This window comes from Podarcis pityusensis (genome assembly GCF_964106645.2).
Source record: "Podarcis pityusensis genome assembly, chromosome: 5".
NCBI classification, from domain to species: domain Eukaryota; kingdom Metazoa; phylum Chordata; class Lepidosauria; order Squamata; family Lacertidae; genus Podarcis; species Podarcis pityusensis.
In genome coordinates this window covers 72,158,651-72,180,121 of record NC_138032.1, presented here as the reverse complement: position 1 = coordinate 72,180,121, position 21,471 = coordinate 72,158,651, and the positions used below count along the sequence as shown (strand labels likewise).

At 41.1% G+C, this 21,471-nt stretch overlaps 1 protein-coding gene and 1 long non-coding RNA gene across 2 annotated transcripts; one reads left to right on the top strand and one right to left on the bottom strand.

The window, feature by feature from the left end:
- The first annotated feature begins 3,579 nt into the window (after window positions 1-3,579).
- Window positions 3,580-18,798, top strand: SIRT1 (sirtuin 1). Its single transcript, XM_081005876.1, has 9 exons — window positions 3,580-4,426; window positions 5,245-5,361; window positions 6,393-6,634; window positions 8,013-8,165; window positions 9,525-9,672; window positions 10,192-10,271; window positions 11,673-11,859; window positions 12,171-12,746; window positions 16,749-18,798. Exons 1-9 carry the CDS (start codon window positions 3,883-3,885, stop codon window positions 17,057-17,059), a joined length of 2,358 nt encoding a protein of 785 aa, XP_080862002.1. The 5' UTR covers window positions 3,580-3,882; the 3' UTR covers window positions 17,060-18,798.
- Window positions 17,500-20,754, bottom strand: LOC308477369. Its single transcript, XR_013986513.1, has 2 exons — window positions 19,833-20,754; window positions 17,500-19,565 (listed from the first exon to the last, which is right to left on the bottom strand). It is a non-coding gene; the product is annotated as an uncharacterized lncRNA (long non-coding RNA).
- Window positions 20,755-21,471: the final 717 nt, after the last annotated feature.

Sequence of the window (21,471 nt, the reverse complement as noted above, 5' to 3'; positions counted from 1 at the left end):
AAAGATGATGCAACAAATAACAGCGAGGAATAAGTGCCAACATCTAAATGGATTCTTGCCATTAGTTTGCCTATGTAGTTGCAAAACACTGTGTACAAGTCTGTTTGCCCAATCTTTTTACAAGTGAGAGTACTAGCATGACGTGCAGGATGATGAAATCTAATATTTGAAGTTCTGACAGATGTGGGTATTATGTTTTCCCCAGCTTCATTTATTTTTTTTAAAAACCTCCTGTGCTTAAAGTTCTGGTTTACAGAGTAACATCCACAAATACAGTAATAAGGAACAGACCAACCTAACTTTAGTCTAGTTTGCAGTGGGCAAGGTAACATCCCTGAATGGCCTAGATTTCTGTATTGATTTGAAAGAAGAATTAGAAGGTGGAGTTTACTCTCACTGAAAGCCATACACTGCAATTAATTAATTAATGACACTGCTGTCATTAATATCTATCACCAGTTATAGTATAATAGGACCAGTTCAGCCAGCTTGTTGGAAAATGCTTCATTGATTTAGTTCATCATGTACCAAAATAACTGTCCCACAGTTAATCACAAGGCCTTGGGCAAATATTTATGCACTGAACCCTATATACAGAAAAACAGTATATAGGTGTCTCATACTGGTCACCAGCTATAGTGTGGATCATCAAAGAAGCAGAACAGGATGGAGTCCCTACCATTCAAAAGCACCACATTTACAACAGAGGAAACCCTTCAAATTCTTGTAGAGGACGAAGTTGCAGTTCTTCCCACAGGACATAATCAACCTATGCAATTTGCTACCGCAAGGTGTTGCTACCAATTTGGATGGCTTTAAAACTGGATTAGACAAATTGGTGGAAGATATTGCTACTCGTCATGATGGCTGTGTGCTGTCTCCAGTATCAGAGAAATAATGTGTATGAATACCAGGAAGAGCTTTTGTGCTCATGTCCTGCTGGAGAGGGGGGTGCTCCATAGGCATCTGTTTGGTCTCTGTGGGAACAGAATACTGCTTCCCACCTCTTTTCCTGAGGACTAGATGGCACTAAGGTTCCTCTCCAGCCTTTTCATTCTATGGCCCCCAATGAGTCCCATTGAAACAGTTATTAATTCTCTGTTTTCTTTTCAAAGTTTTAAAAAATATGTTAATGAATACTATTTATTGAGGATCTTAGCTGCCTTGAGCAGTGCGATCCTTCACATATTTACTAGGAGTAAGGTGCACGTCCCCCAGTAAGAATACCATCTGAACCATGCATGTTTATTTCGAAGTCTCATTGCATTCAGTGGAGCTCACTCTTATGCAAGTATGTTCAGGATTGCAACATTAGTCACTGAACCATTGTAACACTTGCAAATTTCAGTCATAAGAAAAAGAAACATAGTTTTGCTCTTTATAAAAAGTACATGCAATATTGAAACAATTGGTATTCCTGTGAAAAGAATCGCAGCATAATTGTTTACATTGTGCCTAGAAATGATTTAGCTTATTTGAATGTTAGCCTTCAAGAATGGAAACAAATAAAGAAGACCAACCCCGCCCCCAAACCAACACCTTTGTCTGAATGCAATTCTAAACTAACCAAGAAGAAAAGGGAGGGGAGAGAATGAGGTATATCTAAGCATGGGGATGGGTGAATAGGTAGAAATTGAGAAGCAAGTTACAGAGCAATATTAACTATAGAAAGTAATGCAAGTTACACCAAATTAGGTTACTAGTGGCAAACTCTGTTCAGGGTGAATTCAGAGGAATTTGCCTTATGACACCCTTTGTGACAGGTTTTTATCCTGTCATGCTCCTGCCCCACTCCCAGAACATCCCTTTTGGGGAACTTGCACTCCACATTGGCTGTGCTGGGGTGAAGTACAGTGGTACCTCGGGTTAAGTACTTAATTCGTTCCGGAGGTCCATACTTAACCTGAAAGTGTTCTTAACCTGAAGCACCACTTTAGCTAATTGGGCCTCCTGCTGCTACCGCGCTGCCGGAGCACGATTTCTGTTCTCATCCTGAAGCAAAGTTCTTAGCCCGAGGTATTATTTCTGGGTTAGCAAAGTTTGTAACCTGAAGCGTATGTAACCCGAGGTACCACTGTACTTGCGCCAGCATATAACCAGCTCAGCCATGGCTGAGCCAAGAGACCCCCAAGCCCACCAAATCCAAACTCTCTTACCCTGACAGATCTTGGGTTAGGATTATGCTGGAATTCTGATTATTTAGGAAAGAACGAAAATACAGCATCTGCATTGAAGAGCATGTTGAGTTGTCTGTGTAATATATTAAGGTGACAGATATCTATTTACTGAGGTCCTGCTAGAAGTGAAAAAGATAGGTTATTTATACACCAAATTCAGGAACAAATCAAGTGAAAAACAGCTGGCACAGTCATACCCTAAGGCAATTTTAGTGAGTGTATGAGTCCTTTGGAAAGCACCCAATGTGACTATAGCTATACCATAATCTTTATGAAACCATTTTAAAAAAACAAACCTGAAAAACAGGTAAATGCTGCATTGAAATGAATTGCTATGTCCACAAGTATGGAAAATGTGTTTACAATACCAGCAAATACATCAGGCTCTTAACCTGAATTGACTTGTGGGTGCTTTCCTTTGTCTCCTTTACAAACAAATTTAACCTGAAAAGTATGTTTAAGAGTGGAAAAAAAGAGGTTAACTTCTACTGCACTCTGTCTTGATTACAGATTTATATTTATAGAGATGCCAAAACACGAGCTATGAACCTTACTTAAAAAGCAAAAGGAAACCCAGAACAGCATGAAAAATCACTTGCATTCCTAAACACGTTCCTTCTGAAGCCTGCCCCAATTTATTTGGCGTCGTGTAGATGACTCGCACAGGATGCTGAATTAGTTACCTACCTATTTTTATCTGCTTTTATGTATAGCGTTGTGGTGCTTAAACTTTGCAGCTTTGCTTTACATTTGCATGAAATGTAAAGCTTTAAAGTATTTAAAACAGGTAAGCATTTCAGTGGGAGTGTTTCCAATCTACAAGCTGATGCTTATTTTAATGATTGCATTATTAAATCCCACCTTTAACTGCTTTAAAGTGTGTAGTATTTCATTCTGCCGAAGGCGGCGGCCTTCTGCTGCCTCTTAAGGCTCCTCCCCTCACGACCCCTTTCCAGAGCTTGCTGCGACTCCCGGCCCACTAGCGCCCTTTCCTTCTTTACAGTCTTTGCCCAGGCAGAGCAGAACCCGGGAGCTGCTCGCCCATCCAGCCTTCGCTGCTCCTTCAACGAGTTGCTGCGTCAGCGCCTTTCCTCTTTCCTCCCTCAGTTCTTTTGTTTATTCTCCTTTCGCTTTTATTCATTTTTTTTTGGGGGGGGGGGAGGGAACACACCAAACACTACAAAAGCATATAACGATCTTCTCCCTATCCATATTCACTCAGAAATAAATCCCACTGAATTCAAAGGGATTCCTCCCCCCCCCCCACCCCGCACTCCATAAGTTACGTTAGAATCCAAAGGAATTCGTTACGGTATTTTTAGTTTCAAGTTTTATTATAAAAGAGTCGACAAAATATAGGTGAATTAATCTTTTTTTAATATATAAAGAAGGTGGGCACCTCAGAAAAATTCGGGGGGGGGTCACGTGACTGCGGACCCCGCAACTTAGCCTCCTCGTCATTTCACCCCCCGCCCGCGCCTTCTCGGCGTCACGTGATCCAGTTTGTTGTTGTTGCGGCCCTACGCTGGGCGGCTGCCCGCGTGGGCGTCGACGGGGTCACGTGACGTGTTTAAATCTCTGTGTGTGTGAGCGAGAGGTGCGAGGGGGTGGAAGGACTGTCTTTTCCGTCTACGGGGAAAGGTGGGGGGTGAGAGCGAGCGAGCGGGCGGAGAGAGAGGGAGGGAGTAGTTGCTCCTTCTCCAAGATGGCGGACGGGGAGACGCCGCTCCTCCAGTGCCGGAGCGGCGGCCGCGGCAGCAGCGGCGGCGGCGGCGCTGTGTCAGGCGCCTCGGAGAGCCCGGAGCCAGCTGTGAAGCGTCAACGCCGGGGCTCCACTGACAGCGCCGGCCGGGCCTGTTCGGCCGCGAAGGAAGCCGGCGGAGAGGCGGAGGCGCCTCTTTACATAGGAGGCGCCGCAGAGGAGGCCCTGGCGGAGGAGGAAGAGGTCGCTGCTGCTGCTGCTTCCTCTGGCAACAGCGAGCCGGGAGAGGCCTCGGCAGCGGTGGGAGAAAGAGGAGGAGAGGAAGGCTGGGGCTGCGCTGGGCTGAGGCGGTGGGGCCTGGCCCGAGAGGAGCCGCCGCCGCAGCCGCCACTACTGCAGCAGTTGTCGCCGCCGCCGCTGCCGAGGTGGTGGCCGAGCCAAGGGGAGGGAGCAGAGGCGGCGCCCGCCGGAGACGCAGCGGAGGCGGCCATTGGCTGCGGGGCGGCGCAGTGTTCGAACGGCGCTGCGGAGGCAGCCGCGCGCCCAGGTGAGGAGCCGCTCCAGAGGCGGAGGGGGCGGCAGGTGGGCGCAGGGCAGCGACCGGGTCACGGAGGAGGAGGAGCAGCATCAGCATCGCTCGGCCTGCTCTTTAGCGGCACGGGAGGGAGGGACCCGAGAACACCGGCATCCTCTTCTAACCCCAGCTCAATGGGATTCGCGCTGTCGGGGCTGAGGGAAGTCAAGGCACTGCTTAGTCCTTCTCCCTCCCTCGATCTTCAAGAGCCGAAGGCCTAGGGAAATCCTCCTAAACACAGTCTTAATGTTTGCAGTAATCTGTGGCTCCTCCCATCCCATCCACTTGTCACCGCGGGAGCGGGTGGGGGAAGAAAGCTGGGAGAAGGCGACTAAACGTGCAGCCTGGTCCTATACAAGTTTGCTGTAACTGCATATAACTTGCAGCCTTGAATAGCAGCCTGTGCCTAGGAGGATAAAGTTGACCGAAGCCAGTTTCACTTGGGCTGACGGTTTGCTTAGTAGCAAAAAGCTAGTAATCCCGTGCAGAATACAGGGATCTTGGGCAAGCTAGGTTTTTTTGACTTCTATGGCAAGTGCATCATGTGGAGGCGAAGCACCCTCTTCTATGCAACTCTTGAAGATACAGAAGTTAAAGCAAATCTTACACACCTATTATTTCAACGGTACCTAAAGCTTACATAAATGAGTATGAATGATGTAAACATGATTAAATCCCAGTTTAAAAGGAATCTTGCAACTTCTTGTAGGTGAAGTACAGCATAACTTGTTCTAAATGTGATGGCCCTACTTTTATCTGATAATAGTTTTTCTCTGTTTAATGTCTTTCAGACAATATGTTTTTTAATGATGAAATAATTGCAAATGGCTTCCATTCCTGTGAGAGTGATGAAGATGATAGAGCCTCTCATGCAAGCTCCAGTGATTGGACTCCAAGGCCACGTATAGGTAGATATTTAGAATTCAATATAGGGGTTCCAATTAAATATCTTGTAAGATTACACCTTCATTCTTGCTTTTATTTTCTTGGGCAAGTCATATCTTTATATTTGTGACACTGTTGTCTTTCCTTCATGTAAATCTGAACTCTGAGTGGTTTGTTGAGGTGCCTGTATATTTTGCTGCTTATCTTGGCATGAGTTTCACCTTGGAAGAGTAGCTGAGTGGCAAATTGCCCCTGCTTTTATCCTTCCATATTATCACCTCTACACTGCACAGAACTATGGAGTGCTCTATCTCTTTCCTCAGCTCTAAATCCAGAATTGGCAATTGAGGGCAATCCGAGGTGCAAGCCTGAGCAGTGTGTATGGAGGTCCTGGGCTGCCCAGACAACAAGACCCTCTCTCACACTTGCTCATGTGGTCCAAAGGAAAGGAAAGCAATACATTTGGCACCATCTTGGTGGCAGGAGTTGCGGGAAGGAGGCATACAAGACACCATCCAAGTGCCTTAGAGACTCCACTCCTAATTTTTGCAGGGTTTACTCCCATGCCTTTTCTTCTCCCAAGGATGTCCTGCAAGGCAGCAGGCACAGATTGTTCCTTAGGGTTTACTCCCAAAGCCTTTTCACATTACATGTAGTTCTGTAATTTTTTTTCACCGATTTTTTCCTTTGTTTTATGCAGCAACTGAGGTTGCAATCTGAATTAGGGATTAATTCTGCCCTACTGCTTGAATTGTTTTCTTACTGAAAATAATCTCCTTAGCTGCTTTTACCCCACAAAGGAAAAAAGATATGGGAACCAATTATCCTATTCATGGGATTAATACAAAAATGCTGTGGTTATTTGTTGCTCACAGGATGCCTCACCCATGATGCCAATGCATGCCCTTTTGTGTGCAGTACATTACACATTTTTCAGATTGGTATGCTACTTGCTCTGTTGAAAATGTGATAAACAAAAAATGTTGCAGAATTTTCTCCATCAGTTGAATATTCTGCATCAGTCAGATGACAATTGCTTTATTTTCTATTACAGGCCCATACACTTTTGTCCAACAACATCTCATGCTAGGCACAGATCCACGTGCAATTCTGAAAGACTTGTTGCCAGAAACTATTCCGCCTCCTGAACTTGATGACATGACATTATGGCAAATTGTTATTAATATCCTGTCAGAACCACCTAAAAGAAAAAAGAGAAAAGATATCAATACAATAGAGGATGCTGTGAAACTACTACAAGAGTGCAAAAAAATAATTGTCTTAACAGGAGCTGGGGTATGTATCTAATGTTGAATAGAATAAGTAGAACATTATTTGAGATTTTAATTATTCTGATGCAAGTATGTGGATCATGTGAATGGATTGCTCTCTGCTGTGCTACAGTAATGCTAGAGTCACTCCTGGGCAGATGTCTTTCTATATCCAACACCAGCAAGGGATGGTTGTCCATATCACAAAGCTCACAGTTCTTAAGAAAATATTTATATCCCATGTGCCCAAATATGCTGAAGGAAAGATACCTGTGTGCCCTAGTGGAATGTGAATGTTGTAGCAAATGCAATGATTTTAAGACCTTTCATCGTGGGCAACAATTCTGTACTGCGGCCCAGATTAAACTAGTTGCACTTGTGGGAGCCAGTGCAACAAGTGCCATTCATGTCCTCCCCCCCAATCAGATTTGGAGGGGTGGGAGAACTCCTAGAACAGTGTGCGGTGGTGGTGGAGGGGAGAGCATTCATCCAAACAAGCAGACAGAGTCTCATTGTGCATCCTGCAGAGCACCTGAGCAAAGGGATGAGCAACTAACTTCTGTCACTAGCACGAAGGAACATTTAATTCCCTTGCTCTGATACTGTAAGCACTGACCTTTCATTGAGGCACTAGCAGCTACCCTTGTTTCAGTAGTTCAAGTATATGCAAGTGAATCTTCAAAGGTAGGTAGAAAGACTAAGGAAAGTAACTAATTTCTGGTAACCCACTATTGTTGGCCAGCCTCCAGGAGACTGAGGCAGCAGTGTAATTTCAGCCTATTTCCAAACCATTGTAGTATCATAGAATTTTACAGTTGGACACTACTAGTAAAGCATTTGACAGAGTTTGAGGAAGTAAGTGGTAGAACTTGGCAACGATGGTCATTTGCATCATATACAATGACTTTAGTTGGAGTGCAAGCAGAAGCTTGTTCTGCAGCAACTAATGCCCTGAATAGAATCACACTACCTACTTTCATTTGTCTGGAACCAAGATGATACCTGTTAAGAAAAGTCTTACTGATTTTGAAGTGACTGAACTGAAACGTTAATTAACTCTGCAGTTCTCTAGCCTGTATGCATATTGTGCTGGGTTCTCATAAGTAGTTTTGCTATAGTTGTAAGTGGAATTTCCTAATCTGCAGTTTTTTAGGTGCCCAAATAATGGATAGTTCTAAAAAAAAGTAATATTTTATTTGCCAAAAGAAAATAAGCAAACAGTTGGGGTGTGTGACTATTTTTAGTTAATTATTTAGTTAGTTATTAAAAGCATTTATAAACCTCTCACTGTTTTAAAAATCTCTAAACATTAAATTTTACAGTGTATAGTCCAAATATTTTACAGCAACAAATGTTGTTATAATATACAATTGATCTTTATTATGGTATGTAACCTATTTCAGGTATCTGTTTCTTGTGGAATCCCTGACTTCAGATCAAGAGATGGTATCTATGCACGTCTTGCAGTAGATTTCCCAGATCTTCCTGATCCTCAAGCAATGTTTGATATTGATTACTTCAGGAAAGATCCAAGGCCGTTTTTTAAGTTTGCAAAGGTGCCTTTTCTCTCTTGCTTGTATGAAAAACAGATACGTTTAAACAACCTATAATCTTTATGTATCTAAAACAAAGACAGTTTTCCTCAAAACTGTTATGCCCTTACATGAGCAAAGGGGCACATTGATTATTGCACCAATATAAAATCGCAAATAATGATGCCATGCTTGCTTTGTAGTGTGTTTGACTAATAATCAGTGCTCTCTTTCTTTTGTAGTGGTTCTTATTTTTATGGGATATAAAGAAACTAAAGAAGCCAAAGTTTATAGAGTAACTATCACTGTTGCTTCTCCTATTAAGAAGGCACTACTCCTTTTTTTTTTTTTTTACTCGATACAGTAGCGATATGCTTATAACAAATAGGTGGAGTCAAATGTGTGAGTGAACTTTAGCTTACACAGTAGAACTTCATCTTCCTCTCCAGCCTTCCTCCTGCCTCTGGGTTCCCCCTCCCCCCCCCAAAAAAAGTTTAAGATGATCTCCTTCCCTACTCTGAATCAGATTTTGATGGTGTCTGGATGGGAAGAGGAAAGTGAAATACTTCAGTGTGACTAAAAGTCTATTCCACTCATGGACAGTTCTGAATACAATCAAATGTTTAAATGCCATTATGATTTATGACTTTACAATAGCATTGCATATACTGAATCTTGTTTGATGGTGGCGGGTGGGGAAAACTAATTTTCTGACGGTGTATTTATATGCCAAGCTATGGCATAAATATTTTTGGCTTAAACTTAAGGCGTCCGCTGAAAAAGCAATAATATTGTTTTGGAAGCTTTCCACTTTATGAACAAATTGTATCTTTCATAAATTTAATAACATAATTAATGAAAATGGCACAAGCTAAGTTGACCAACATAAATACGTACAATGCTAGTAAAATGTAAAATCAAAGATTTTTCAGTGGGTTTCAATTATATGTGATTTCACTGATGCACGTGGTGCCTCGGAACGTAACTCCCACATAAAAGGGGGCTGTCTGTATACTTTTTTTAGTACAACCTATAATTCATTTGAGGATCTTTCTGGATGTAGGATTGTGCATGCTAAATAGCTTAAGTATGCTGTGCTATCAGAACAGCAGCACTGGACATGACTCCATATTTAAGCTGTGCATAGCATGTCATATGTTCAATGGGGGTGGCAGGAGATGGTGTATACATTTCCCCCATTTAAGTTAATGATGTATATTAGTAGTATTTTCTCCAAGCCGAAAGGTTAACACAAGTTACAATCAGTTTAAGAAAATGTTGGTTCTAGTAAGCAATAGCTAATGTATGGTGGCTGATCTTTAAACAAAAACTGAAATGTGATATTAGCAAAATTCATTTTTCGCTTTTTTAAAAATTCTACAGGAAATATATCCTGGACAGTTTCAACCATCTCTCTGTCATAAATTTATAGCTTTGATGGATAAAGAAAAAAAACTGCTTCGCAATTATACTCAGAACATAGATACACTGGAACAAGTGGCAGGAATTCAAAGGATAATCCAATGTCATGGTTAGTCAATCTTAAATTCTATCTAGATCTCATGTTAATTTTAATGTGCGTGATAAGGGGTATGTGGAATCTTTCAGCATTTTGCATATCTCTCACTTGGTTAGTTCCTGGAGAATATAGAATAGGATAAATGTTTTGAACTGTACATTTATGAATACATCTGAAGAGGATTGTGCTTCCGCTCCCTGACAGTGAATTCTATTGCAGTGCCCCCATAGATTTTCAGGATGAACAAATGAAATAAAACAACAATGGGTAGTATTCAACTAATTAATACTTGGAGTGAACCCATTGGAATCCAAGGGTTTGCTTACAGTGGGCCTACTCTAAGTATGACTAACTGGATATAATCCAGTGAATTTTATCAGCTAAGTGTGAACATGCAAATTAAGTCATATATGTTTGTATGTGTTCCTATGCTCAGATCAGTATGACTAGAATAAACTAGGTCGGTTAATATATGAATCCAGACAACTGCATACATCCTTATTTGCTTTCTGGTGTGTGTATGTGTTTCAGGTTCCTTTGCAACAGCTTCTTGCCTCATCTGTAAATACAAAGTTGATTGTGAAGTTGTTCGAGGAGACATTTTCAATCAGGTAGGAATAAAACCATAAATATTATCAGGTACATTTAAGGCTGCATTCATAAACAGGCTTAAGGAGTAAGGCTCACTAAGCTTAACTGATCTTCTGTGCAAACATGATTAGGAATGCACTGTTAATGAACAAAAAGTATGAGTGTTAATAACTATCAGATAAAATGTTATCCTTATATCTAGAAATGTGAACTGCAGCAGTTCAAGAATTCAGTTTACATAGAAACAGTTGTAGTTCTCCAGACAAGTGCAGTTCTTATTTATTATCATTGTTGCATGCCACTCCAATCTCCAAGCAGTGCAAGATTCCAGAGGTTCCAGATGCTTACCTAGGGGTTCAGAAAGCTAGCTTGGCTTGATTGGCTTTTAACACTTGCTGGATCCAGGGCTTATAGGGGTCTGGAATCTTCCCAACCCCAAATCTCATAACACTATATTTATATTTCACCATTGCTTCAGTTGAGCTCAAAGCAGCTTGGAAAGATCCTTCAAAGTAGAATATTTCTTGTAGGTTAGTTCAGATGTGACGCTTGACCTGTCATTCACTGGAGGACACTTTGACTTTTATTTCCCTAAGTATTTTAGCTCAGCTGCCTAAGATTAGAGCTAGCAGTGTCAGAATGATTTCAGTCCACCTTCCATTTGGGAAGGGAAAGTTGCAGGGATATAATTTGTAAGCTCTAGGGAAAGAAGCAGCTTTGGGGAAGATTAGGAGGAGGGAAACTAAAGGATGGGGGTCTGGAGACAAGGTGGTTGAATCAAGGATGCATAGTGACAGTAGACTGAGAATTGGGAGGAAAGGCTTTGTGAGACTAGAAAAGGAGGAACTAAGGCATCCCTGGAAACTACTACCCTGCAAAAATTATTATAAGCCTGCTAAGAGGCTAGTAACCTGGGTTTCCATGCTGGCTATGGAAACACATGACTCTAATGTTTAATTGATGCATCTTCATTGTATGCATCATAATTTGTTTCTGTACAATAGAGAGAGAATACATATGTGAGGCAATCCTTCACAAAAGCTGATAAAACATGTGCTGTGCTTCTCTTTGTTGGGACAGATGAGAGGAAATATTTGTAAATTATTCATAGAATAGTTCTCTGGAAAATTGTAATCTCTAACATTTTCACGAGTTTAAAAATAATTTGTTCAGGTGCTTCATGGGAAAAAAACTGGTTAAAGTATTAGTCTTCAATTCATACTTGCATGTCATCATCAGTTTTGTTACACTTGGAATATTATTTAGAAAAGCTGTGGATTATAACATCAGTCATTTTTTATAGCAATCTGAACTTCTTAATAAATCTGTTGCAGCTAATGTTTTGACCCAGTGATTTGCTAATTGAATTTAGCTTCTATAAAACTAAAACTAAAAATAATAATGCAACCTTCTGTATGCAGGTTGTTCCTAGATGTCCCAGGTGTTCACCTGATGAACCACTTGCCATCATGAAGCCGGAAATAGTGTTCTTTGGTGAAAATCTACCTGAGCAGTTTCATAGGGCCATGAAGTATGACAAAGATGAGGTTGATCTTCTCATTGTTATCGGGTCTTCACTTAAAGTAAGACCAGTTGCATTAATTCCAAGTAAGTGTTGATTGCTCATCTCTTAGGCATATGGAGGGGAGTCTCTGTTTCAGAATAAATATATACGGAGCTTCCATACAACTGTCATGCTGTACAGTGCTGTAATTATTGAATTTAGATCTGGGAGGAATATAAGAGAAAGGAGTGTATTTATCTTGCATACTATTAAGTAATATTGCAGAAGCAGAATTCTAGGTCACTTTTTAGTGCATTTACAAGTAGTTCCTAAAACTAGTTGTCACATTTGTTAATAACAGTTGACATTATATTTCTGTAACATACATTTTGTTTTATTTTTCGTAAACATGTAGGTTCTATCCCACATGAAGTGCCTCAGATTCTAATTAATAGGGAACCATTGCCTCATCTACACTTCGACGTGGAGCTTCTTGGTGACTGTGATGTCATTATCAATGAATTATGTCATAGATTAGGTGGTGAATATACAAAACTTTGTAGCAATTCAGTCAAACTTTCAGAAATAACAGAGAAGCCTCCCAGACCTCACAAAGAATTTGAAATACATTCAGCTGAATTACCACCTACTCCTCTAAACATTTCTGAATATTCTAGTTCACCTGAAAGAATTGCACCACAACATTCTCAGGTGGTACGTTCAGAGCAATCTTCTGAATATAAAGCAGGAAATTCTGATGCTTCCTTGGAGTCTAAAGAGAACTGTGTAGAAGAAAAATTTCAAGAAGTTCAAAACTCTTTAGAGAATGTTGAAAGTCTTTCTGACCATCTAGAAAACCCAGAACATGTGAAGGAAAATGGATCTAACCAAGAGGAAAACAAAGAGAGAAGTGAAAAAACATCTGTTGAAACACTGAGAAAATGTTGGGTTAATAGATGTGCAAAAGAGCAGATTAGCAAGCGGCTTGATGGTAAGTGCTTAAATAATTTGCAAACACCTACATTCAAATTAAACAATACTTTCAAAGTATTAAACACAGCAATTTTGTTTTGAAGGAATTCAGTCAGTAGTGAAGAGCATTTTGTAAAAATGATCTGATCTTGCAACCAGAGAAATGAAAACATGTACATCCACTTCAATAAGAAATACTTAGATTTATGTTGGTGCAGTACAATAGGAAATCTTGAACAAATGAAAGAATTCCTCTGACTGAACCAGCTGATTACTTCAAATGTTTGCAAGCTTTCAAACTACATGTAGGCAATATGAACTGAATTTACTTTGTATGCCTTCAAAACGAATGTCTGCATTTCTAATATACTTGTTTTATCTCTTTGCTTTTCTGCCTTACAAAGCTATTGTCAGACCCATATGAAATGAGATATCTATTTATAATTATATCCCACTTTGTCCCTGAAGGTGGTCCTACCCATGGCTGTGGGCAAAATCCAAATTAGGATATTTGTAATAAAACAATGTAGTAATCTTTGTTTTGTTCTAAAATGCAACAAATCTAGAAAGGCGATCGGACGTGAAACACTGATAAACACTTGATGAAGTTGTGCAGTGCCTTTAAGTCAACTCCCATCACCTTCATTTGGCATGACTTGGTCAAGGATGATGGGAGCTGTAGTCCACAATAACTGGCATCACATAGGTTACCACTGGTTTCAGCAAGTAGGCTGCAGTCCAGACCTCTGATCTGCCACAGGTAGGGTGACAGGGGCAGCACTATCCCTCCACCCAGCCCAAAACAGCTGTACTGGGGGTAAGCCCCCAAACAGGATGTGCCAGGGAGGGGTTGAGCCAACCAGGGATACCCTGGATCCCAGCTTGGCCCCACTGACATCACTTAACCCTCACACCAACTCCAGGCTGGTAAGGATTATTGAGTTCAATGTGGCTTACTTCTGAAAAGACGTGTATAAGATTGTGCTGCCAAGTACATTATGGGCGATCCCACACAATCTAAAAAGTGGCAATGGAAATGGCACTTCTGTGTGTCGTGTGAAGGGGAGGGGAATTTACCGTATTTTTCTCTCTATAACACGCAGATTTTTTCTCCTAAAAAGGAAGGGGAAATGTCTGTGCGTGTTATTGAGCAAATGTGTGGTCCCTGGAGCCGAATGGCGCGAGTGGAGGCAAAAATCAGGCAAAAATCAAATCGTGTCTCGGAGAAGGGAAACCTGAAAAGAGGAAGCGGCTGCTTTCCTGCATTCTGCCTCAGGGTCTTACTGCCCACCCTCTCTGTTTCGTTGCTGTGTTTGCTCAAACGGAACAAAGAGCAGGGAAAGCCCCTCCCCTCCAGGCAAGCAGAGGGGAAAGCAGAGCATCCTTCCTTCTAATTCCTCTCCATGCTCCAGAGGGAACAATGTTTGTGAAGGGAAGAGAGATTACAGGTTCAGCTTAAAATTCTGATTTGACTTCCTGCTTTTGTTTTTGAGGACACACAGCATTCAAATATGCTTTCTTCCATTTAAAAGGATGAAATCCTTAAACAGTGTTTTGCCTGTAAATTCATGCGATCTGGAAGATTACAGTGTCTGTACCTCTTAAGGGATGGCAAAGCTTAGGTTTCGCTGCTAAATAGTTCTTAATGCAGTTAAAATGCTTTCTTCTGTCAAGGCAATTAAAAAATATATATATCAGGCAGCCGGAAAACATGCAGGTGGGAGAAAACTTTTGCCTTCCTTTCCTCCCTCCCGTTATACCCCTCTCCTGCATTCTTAGCCAGCTGCTTCTCTGCACACCCCTCTCGTGCTCCTTGTCCCTTCTGTGTTTTTCCTTCCCTCCCCACTTAAAATGTGGTTACAAAGCATGGATCCACATGGATCCTCAAGATCTTTGCATTGGGTCACCCCAAATTCACCATCAGAGCACATAGCATGTCCATGGCTACAGCCTGCCCCCCAAAAATCACGCACCCACTGTTGCCTGGGGCTGCAATGGTGCAAAAATGTGGTTAAAAAGCATGGATCCAAATGGATCCTCAGGATCTTTGCATTGGGTCACCCCAAATTCACCATCAGATCACATAGCATGTCCATAGCTACAGCCTGCACCAAAAAAATCACGCACCCACTGTTGCCTGGGGCTGCAATGGTGCAAAAACGTGGTTAAAAAGCATGGGTTCACATGGATCTTCAGGATCTTTGCATTGGGTCAGCCCAAATTCACCATCAGAGCACATAGCATGTCCATGGCTACAGCCTGCCCCCCAAAAATCACGCACCCACTGTTGCCTGGGACTGTAATTGTGCAAAAACGTGGTTACAAAGCATGGATCCACAGGGATTCTCAGGATTTTTGCATTGGGTCACCCCAAATTCACCATCAGATCACATGTCTGTGGCCACAGCATGAAGCACAAAAATGATACATCCACTGTTTCATTCAGAATGTTTTTTCCCTTGTTTTCCTCCTCTAAAAACGATGTGCGTGTTATGGTCAGGTGCGTGTTATAGAGCGAAAAATACGGTACATATCCCCGTGGATATTTCCTCCCTGCATCTCCCCACAGGAAATATGCACATCTTTTGTTTCTCTTCCCCCTCTTCTTTCCCACTCCCTCGTCTTTTCACAAAATCCAGAAGCAGCAAGAGGGGGAAGGGTCAATTCAGGTAATCCTCAAACATGATTTGCAGGATTCGGAATTACTTCTACACATTTGAGCAGCATTGTTTGCCTGATTAGGACATCGTGACAAAATTAAGTTTTGCTTTAAGCAGAAAGGGGATCTTGAGTGCAGGGGGCGGGGGCGGGGAGAACATGTGAGGCAAAGTCTCACTCCTAAAATCTAAAACAAGGTTTGAAGGATTATCTAAAGCAACCCAAATTTTAAGATGCAGACTTCTGTTATTACCACTGCTTTTAAGCATCCAAATCAACTAAATTGCTGCAAGAAAAACCTGAAAAGAATTGGGGAACTTGTTTTCCCCTCAGTTTACAAGGATTGGTCACATGGCAGTAGTTTTCAGTGCCAAGCTATTTCTGTGAAGCCATTCCTTATATGGACTATGTGAGTTTTCTCCACACCATCCAATTTCTTCTTTTTTTTGCAGTGCCATATAGAAATTGACTTGGTATTTGTGGCAGCTTGCCTGTAGAAGTTGTAGTATGCACACCAGCACCAAGCTTCTGGTACATGTCTGCCAGATGTGATGCATGGAAATGTTTTTTGCATTACAAATTGTATTAATATAGAACAGTATGCTTTCCTCAAGTTCAGAATGTCTAATAGTATACTGGAGATAAAAATATGATTTTCTGAGTAAAACAAAATCTCATTTAGATGCCTGGAATGGGAGAGACTTGCAGCACGAACAGGTTGCAGCAATACCAAGAGTTGTACAGGCCTTTTAGTGTAGCTTTCAATTGCACAGCCCATCAAAAATGGTGTTTCAGTCAACTTGCTTTTAATAAACCTTTAGGCGGTAAGCTCTGAAGCGATTGCTGTATTTCTTTGATAACAGTCATTGGCACAGTCTGACGTCATTGCTTATTAAGATGTATCTTTGAGAAAAGTGAAGGGAAAGAAGTGGATTGTAGACTTCATAATTAAACCACAGAAATTAGTTACACATTCATAACTGCTTCCCTTCCCTCAAGATCTTTGACTGTGGCCACCAGTAAATGAGAGTGGAAGGGAGCTCTTCCTTTGAGACAATATTGGAATGTGTACATTATGTGTACAGTGAGAAACTTGGAGGGGGGTGCTGAATAGTGAATGCCTTCATATGTTGCTGAATCCAGTTAAGCACATAGCAGCATGTAGTGAGCCTTTAAAAAGGGATTCCATAGTCCACAACATGTGAAATTAAAGTGTAATAAATTTTATGTATACCTATTTCCTTACCTAGAAACAGTAGTGCTTAAAATAATGACAACCCATAAGCATTAATGTATCACATTTAGGACTTCTTGGGATTATTAATGCTGAAATAACTATTCTTGCTAATCAAACATGTTTCAGGTACCCAATACTTGTTTTTACCACCAAATCGCTATATTTTCCATGGTGCTGAGGTATACTCGGACTCTGAAGATGATGTCATATCCTCCAGCTCTTGTGGAAGTAGCAGCGATAGTGGGTCCTGTCATAGTCCAAGCTTAGACATAGAAGACGAGAGTGAAATTGAAGAGTTCTATAACGGTATAGAAGAAGATACTCCTGACAGAGAAGAGGAGAATGGATATGGAGAAGATGGAATTGAGCTTCAGGAATCTGAGTCTGTGTCGGTAAACGAAGCTGTAGGATTTGACCATTCGACAGACAAACTATAAAGTAATTACTGACTGGTTTCAGGAACTTTCCCACCAGCATTAGCAGTTTTGGCATGTTGGAATGAATGTGTACTGAATTTAGAGCAAGGAAAATATAAGGATGTAGTGTTTATAAGCAACTAGAATAGATTTTCATGCATAGTTTTCTAACTTTTCCAATTAAATTCTATAAAGGCACACTCAACACTAATCTTTTTGAATTTTGAAGGTACTAAGTATCTTTTTACTGTCACTCATTCATTTTTATTAAGTTTAATCTGTGTGAGCTGTGTGTGTGTACATATACAGTATTTTTGCTTAACAAATTTCAACCTTTTTTTTTTTTTTAACTGTTTTGAAAAAGCCATTGGAATGTTAATATAATATAAAGGGAACAGCTAATCTAGACCAAAGAATGGTATTTTCACGCCTCTTGCTTTGTAACACTTTGATTTATTTAAAGTCTCCCCCCCCCCCCCCAGCTCTGTTACTGCATAATCTGTTTAACACTGGTATTTCCCCAAAAGTTAGTATGGCAGCTATGTTTCTAACATTAGTCTTCATGTTGAAATGCATGTGAGCATATTGAAATTAGGCATCATAGTGAATACCTGGAAATCCCTGACTACTTTGATTATTAGAAAGTGCTACTGCAAAACAAAAAACTTCCTGTGGATATGTAATAGTGCCTATTGGCTTGCAAAATTATAGCAAAATGGTGTTCAGTTAAATAGTAGCTCATTAAACTTTTTTGTGACACACAAAGGGTAGGTGGAACAGGAAGTCAGTATACAAAGCTAGCACTTAATGTATAAAATCTTTTGTGAATGCTGCCAAAATGTGAATATGTAAATGTACTGAAGGTGTGTATATAATATTCAGGATATGGGAGCAGTCTCCAAAAGAGCTTCTGTACCCAACACAAACCCTTAAAAGGAGAAACTTAAACTTCCAATATAAAACAGAAAGTTCAGTTTAAGCATAAGTTTAAAATATGCTGTTTGAGGACAGGCTTCTGTTTTGAATAACTTAATACCACGTGTTGGTACTGAATTATACAAAAAGCAGCTACAGAAATTGGTCACAACGCTGCTTCTTCAAGGCTGCCTTTTAAAAGTGGATGTCACACATACTTCCAGCTGCAGATTGTTTCCATCTTCCACAATGTGTTTCCTCACCCTGTATTTAATAGTAAGTTTTATGTTTATTTGTGAAACCACTTTTCAGCCGTATCCCAAGAGAGCTCTGCCAGTTATTGATCATTCATTCATGTACATTGCTTTAATATTTATTCCATTTTGAAATATGTAAAGTGGTTGTCCTTTTTAAGCAATTAATACATCTGTTCCGTAACAATAGCATAAAAAAGTGTTAAGAATGGCCTTCTGTGTTCATCTGAAAAACATTGGCATGTTTTCTCATGGTCCAGGTTCTAAATAGCAGAACTTGCTAGACTACACTAAAGAATGCAATATGTTTAGCTTTGCTTGCATGTCAAAATGTATTTGTGCTATAGGAGATATTTTAAAATGAAAATATTTTGTTTTTAAATTATTTTTACAGTGTGGATTATTTTATGCTTTTATATTGTATATAGTGTCTTTTATGTAACCAACTGGCAAATGTTTTGTAGAAGACTGTTTTAAAATGACCTGGCTCTCTTCCTGCAACTTTTGAAATACAAAACCAGTGTTTTATACTCGTATAGTCTGTTTTAAGGTCTATTAAATTGTCGTTTAAATTTTGGTTGCTGTTAATAATGTGTGTGGAAAGCCTCTCACTCCTCTCTTGCAACTTCTTGTTTTACCAACAGATATGAAATACAATACAGCTTGTGGAAAGTATACTATGGTGTTTCTCCACTTAGGGTTTTTAATGGATGTGAACAACACCATGGCTGGCTTTAAATTTAGTCTAAGCTTAATGTGAGACCAATATGATCTTTTGAGCAATTTAGACCAAGCCTCCCTCAAATGTCTTAACTTTTCATTTTAAAGAACGAACAGGACCACTGCAGATGCAATGCAGCCAACTTCCTCTTACCTGTGCATAAGGTGGCCTATTACTTCTGTGCTGCTTTCTTCAGATCCTGCATGTGAGATGCAAACACACCCCATCCTGTTTTAATGCTTGAAGCCAATTGTGCTATTTCTTCACTTTGCCTACTGTTGCTGCCATGCTATAATTCACAGCATGAATTCACACAGTGAATTTGCAGTCCCTGATTTGAGCTAACCCATGAGTAGTGCCAACAATGATTATTTACAGATGAACAGAGAAGAGCAGCCTGACTGGACCTTAAATGTTTTCCATCCTTCATAAGAAGCTTTCCCTATGTATGTTTTACGCATTAAAAGGAGCTGCTAGAATATCTCAATTCATTAGGATAACTGAATTAGCTACCTCCATGTAGCAAGCCATTTCTGACTGCTGGTTCACTACATGAATTGCCAAGTGTTCGCCATGCCAGTTAGTTTTTTCTCCCTATGTTTTGCCCCAGAAGATCACTCATGCACCATCCAAACACCTTACAAGCTGTTTTGTTTGTTTAGTCGTTTAGTCGTGTCTGACTCTTCGTGACCCCATGGACCAGAGCACACCAGGCACTCCTGTCTTCCACTGCCTCCAGCAGTTTGGTCAGGCTCATGTTTGTAGCTTTGAGAACACTGTCCAACCATCTCATCCTCTGTCGTCCCCTTCTCCTTGTGCCCTCCATCTTTCCCAACATCAGGGTCTTTTCCAGGGAGTCTTCTCTTCTCATGAGGTGGCCAAAGTATTGGAGCCTCAACTTCACCTTACAAGCTAGAAATAGCTTAATTGTTCCTTTTGGCAGCCATCTCCCTATAATAGTCATCTTTCCATATCAAACCTAAAGTTAATGTTCAACAGTTATTCTACTGGCTGCCTACACAAGGGCAGAGGCTTGCATGTGAGGAAAGGGAAGTATGTAATCCACTTAAAAGTATTTTAATTCATATTATTGTGTGAGCAAAAGTGTATTAAGATACTCATCTTCAGGTGACTCTACAACTCAACAGATTGAGGAGAATCTGCCACAGTTCAGCAATGTAACTTTCAAAGTAAAAACAAAGGAAATTTTCTATCTGATTTTTATTTTAATAATATATAAGGCCACTCAGGCTCATTAATAAAATGATAAAATGCAATTAATACTTTGTATGTAAATATTTTAATCTGATAACCTTGTATTTATGAAACCCTAAGAGCAGCTGTGCAACTGCAACTATAAAAGACCTAGTGACTTAAGGAGGATGTAGTTGTGTGATCAAGGATTGCCTGTCTTTTTTAGGAGTGAGACTCCTGTAGAGTAGAAATAGGACAGTTAATATGGGCAGGATAATAACAAAGCTCTGAGCGTTTGGACAGGTGCACCTGCCTAAATTCCCATATGATGTGAAGGAGCATGAATGACTTTGTTTGTTTGTTTTTTAAGTAGGGAGACCTTTGACTTGTCATTTTCTCTGGCCCTAGCTGTATTTCATAGCAAACTGTTCTGTGAGCCCCCTTGCCATGTGAAACACCCAGTAAGGGTCATCTTATTCCACACGGACATACCTGAGTTCTAAGACCATTCTTGGAGGCGGTTGCTCATCTTCTGAAACAGATAACCGACACCTCTTGTTAAAAAGTGTGGCACTTACTGTAACAACTTCTTTGTGAGTACCAGCACCTATTTTTCTAGAAAGAAAGCACTGGTGCAACCCTTCCTGGCCCTTGCCTCTGCGCAGGTGCTGCATTGCAAATCCCCCCCCTCCTCCATTCCTTGGGTTAACCAAGCCTTCCCCAGCCTGGTAACCTCCAAACACTGGGGATGACAGACCCTCCAAGTGTCCCCGTTTTCCAGGGACGTCCCTGATTTAGTGAAGCCGTCCTGGTTTCTGCTTTGATCCCGGGAACATCCCGCTTTTCCTTAGGACGGCCCTATTTCCATTGGGATAAATCTTGGAGGGTATGGAGTTAATATTTTATTACATTTTCATATATGTTGGAAGCTGCCCAGAGCGGCTGGGGCATAGCTGTCAACCTTCCCTTTTTTGTGGGAAATTCCCTTATTCCAGCGCTGCTTCCCCGGATTGTTAGATATCCCGTAGACTGTCCCCGGACAGGTGAGGCTGCTGATCCCTTATTTTCAAATCTGAAAGTTGACAGCTATAGGTTGGGGCAGCCCAGTAAGATGTGTGGGGTATAAATAGTAAAATTATCGTTATGAAATGGGACGTCCCTGTTGTCATCGGAGAAATGTTGGCAGGTATGGGATGATGGGAGTTGTGCTCTTCACGATGGGGGGAGCACCAAGCTGGCGAAAACTTGGGGGGGGGGGGAGAACCATGAATGACCCACAGCCCTGAGCCTGGGGGCGCTCAGCCCCGCTTCGGGCTGGTGTTGCCGGCGGTGGCCCGCTGCCCCTCCCT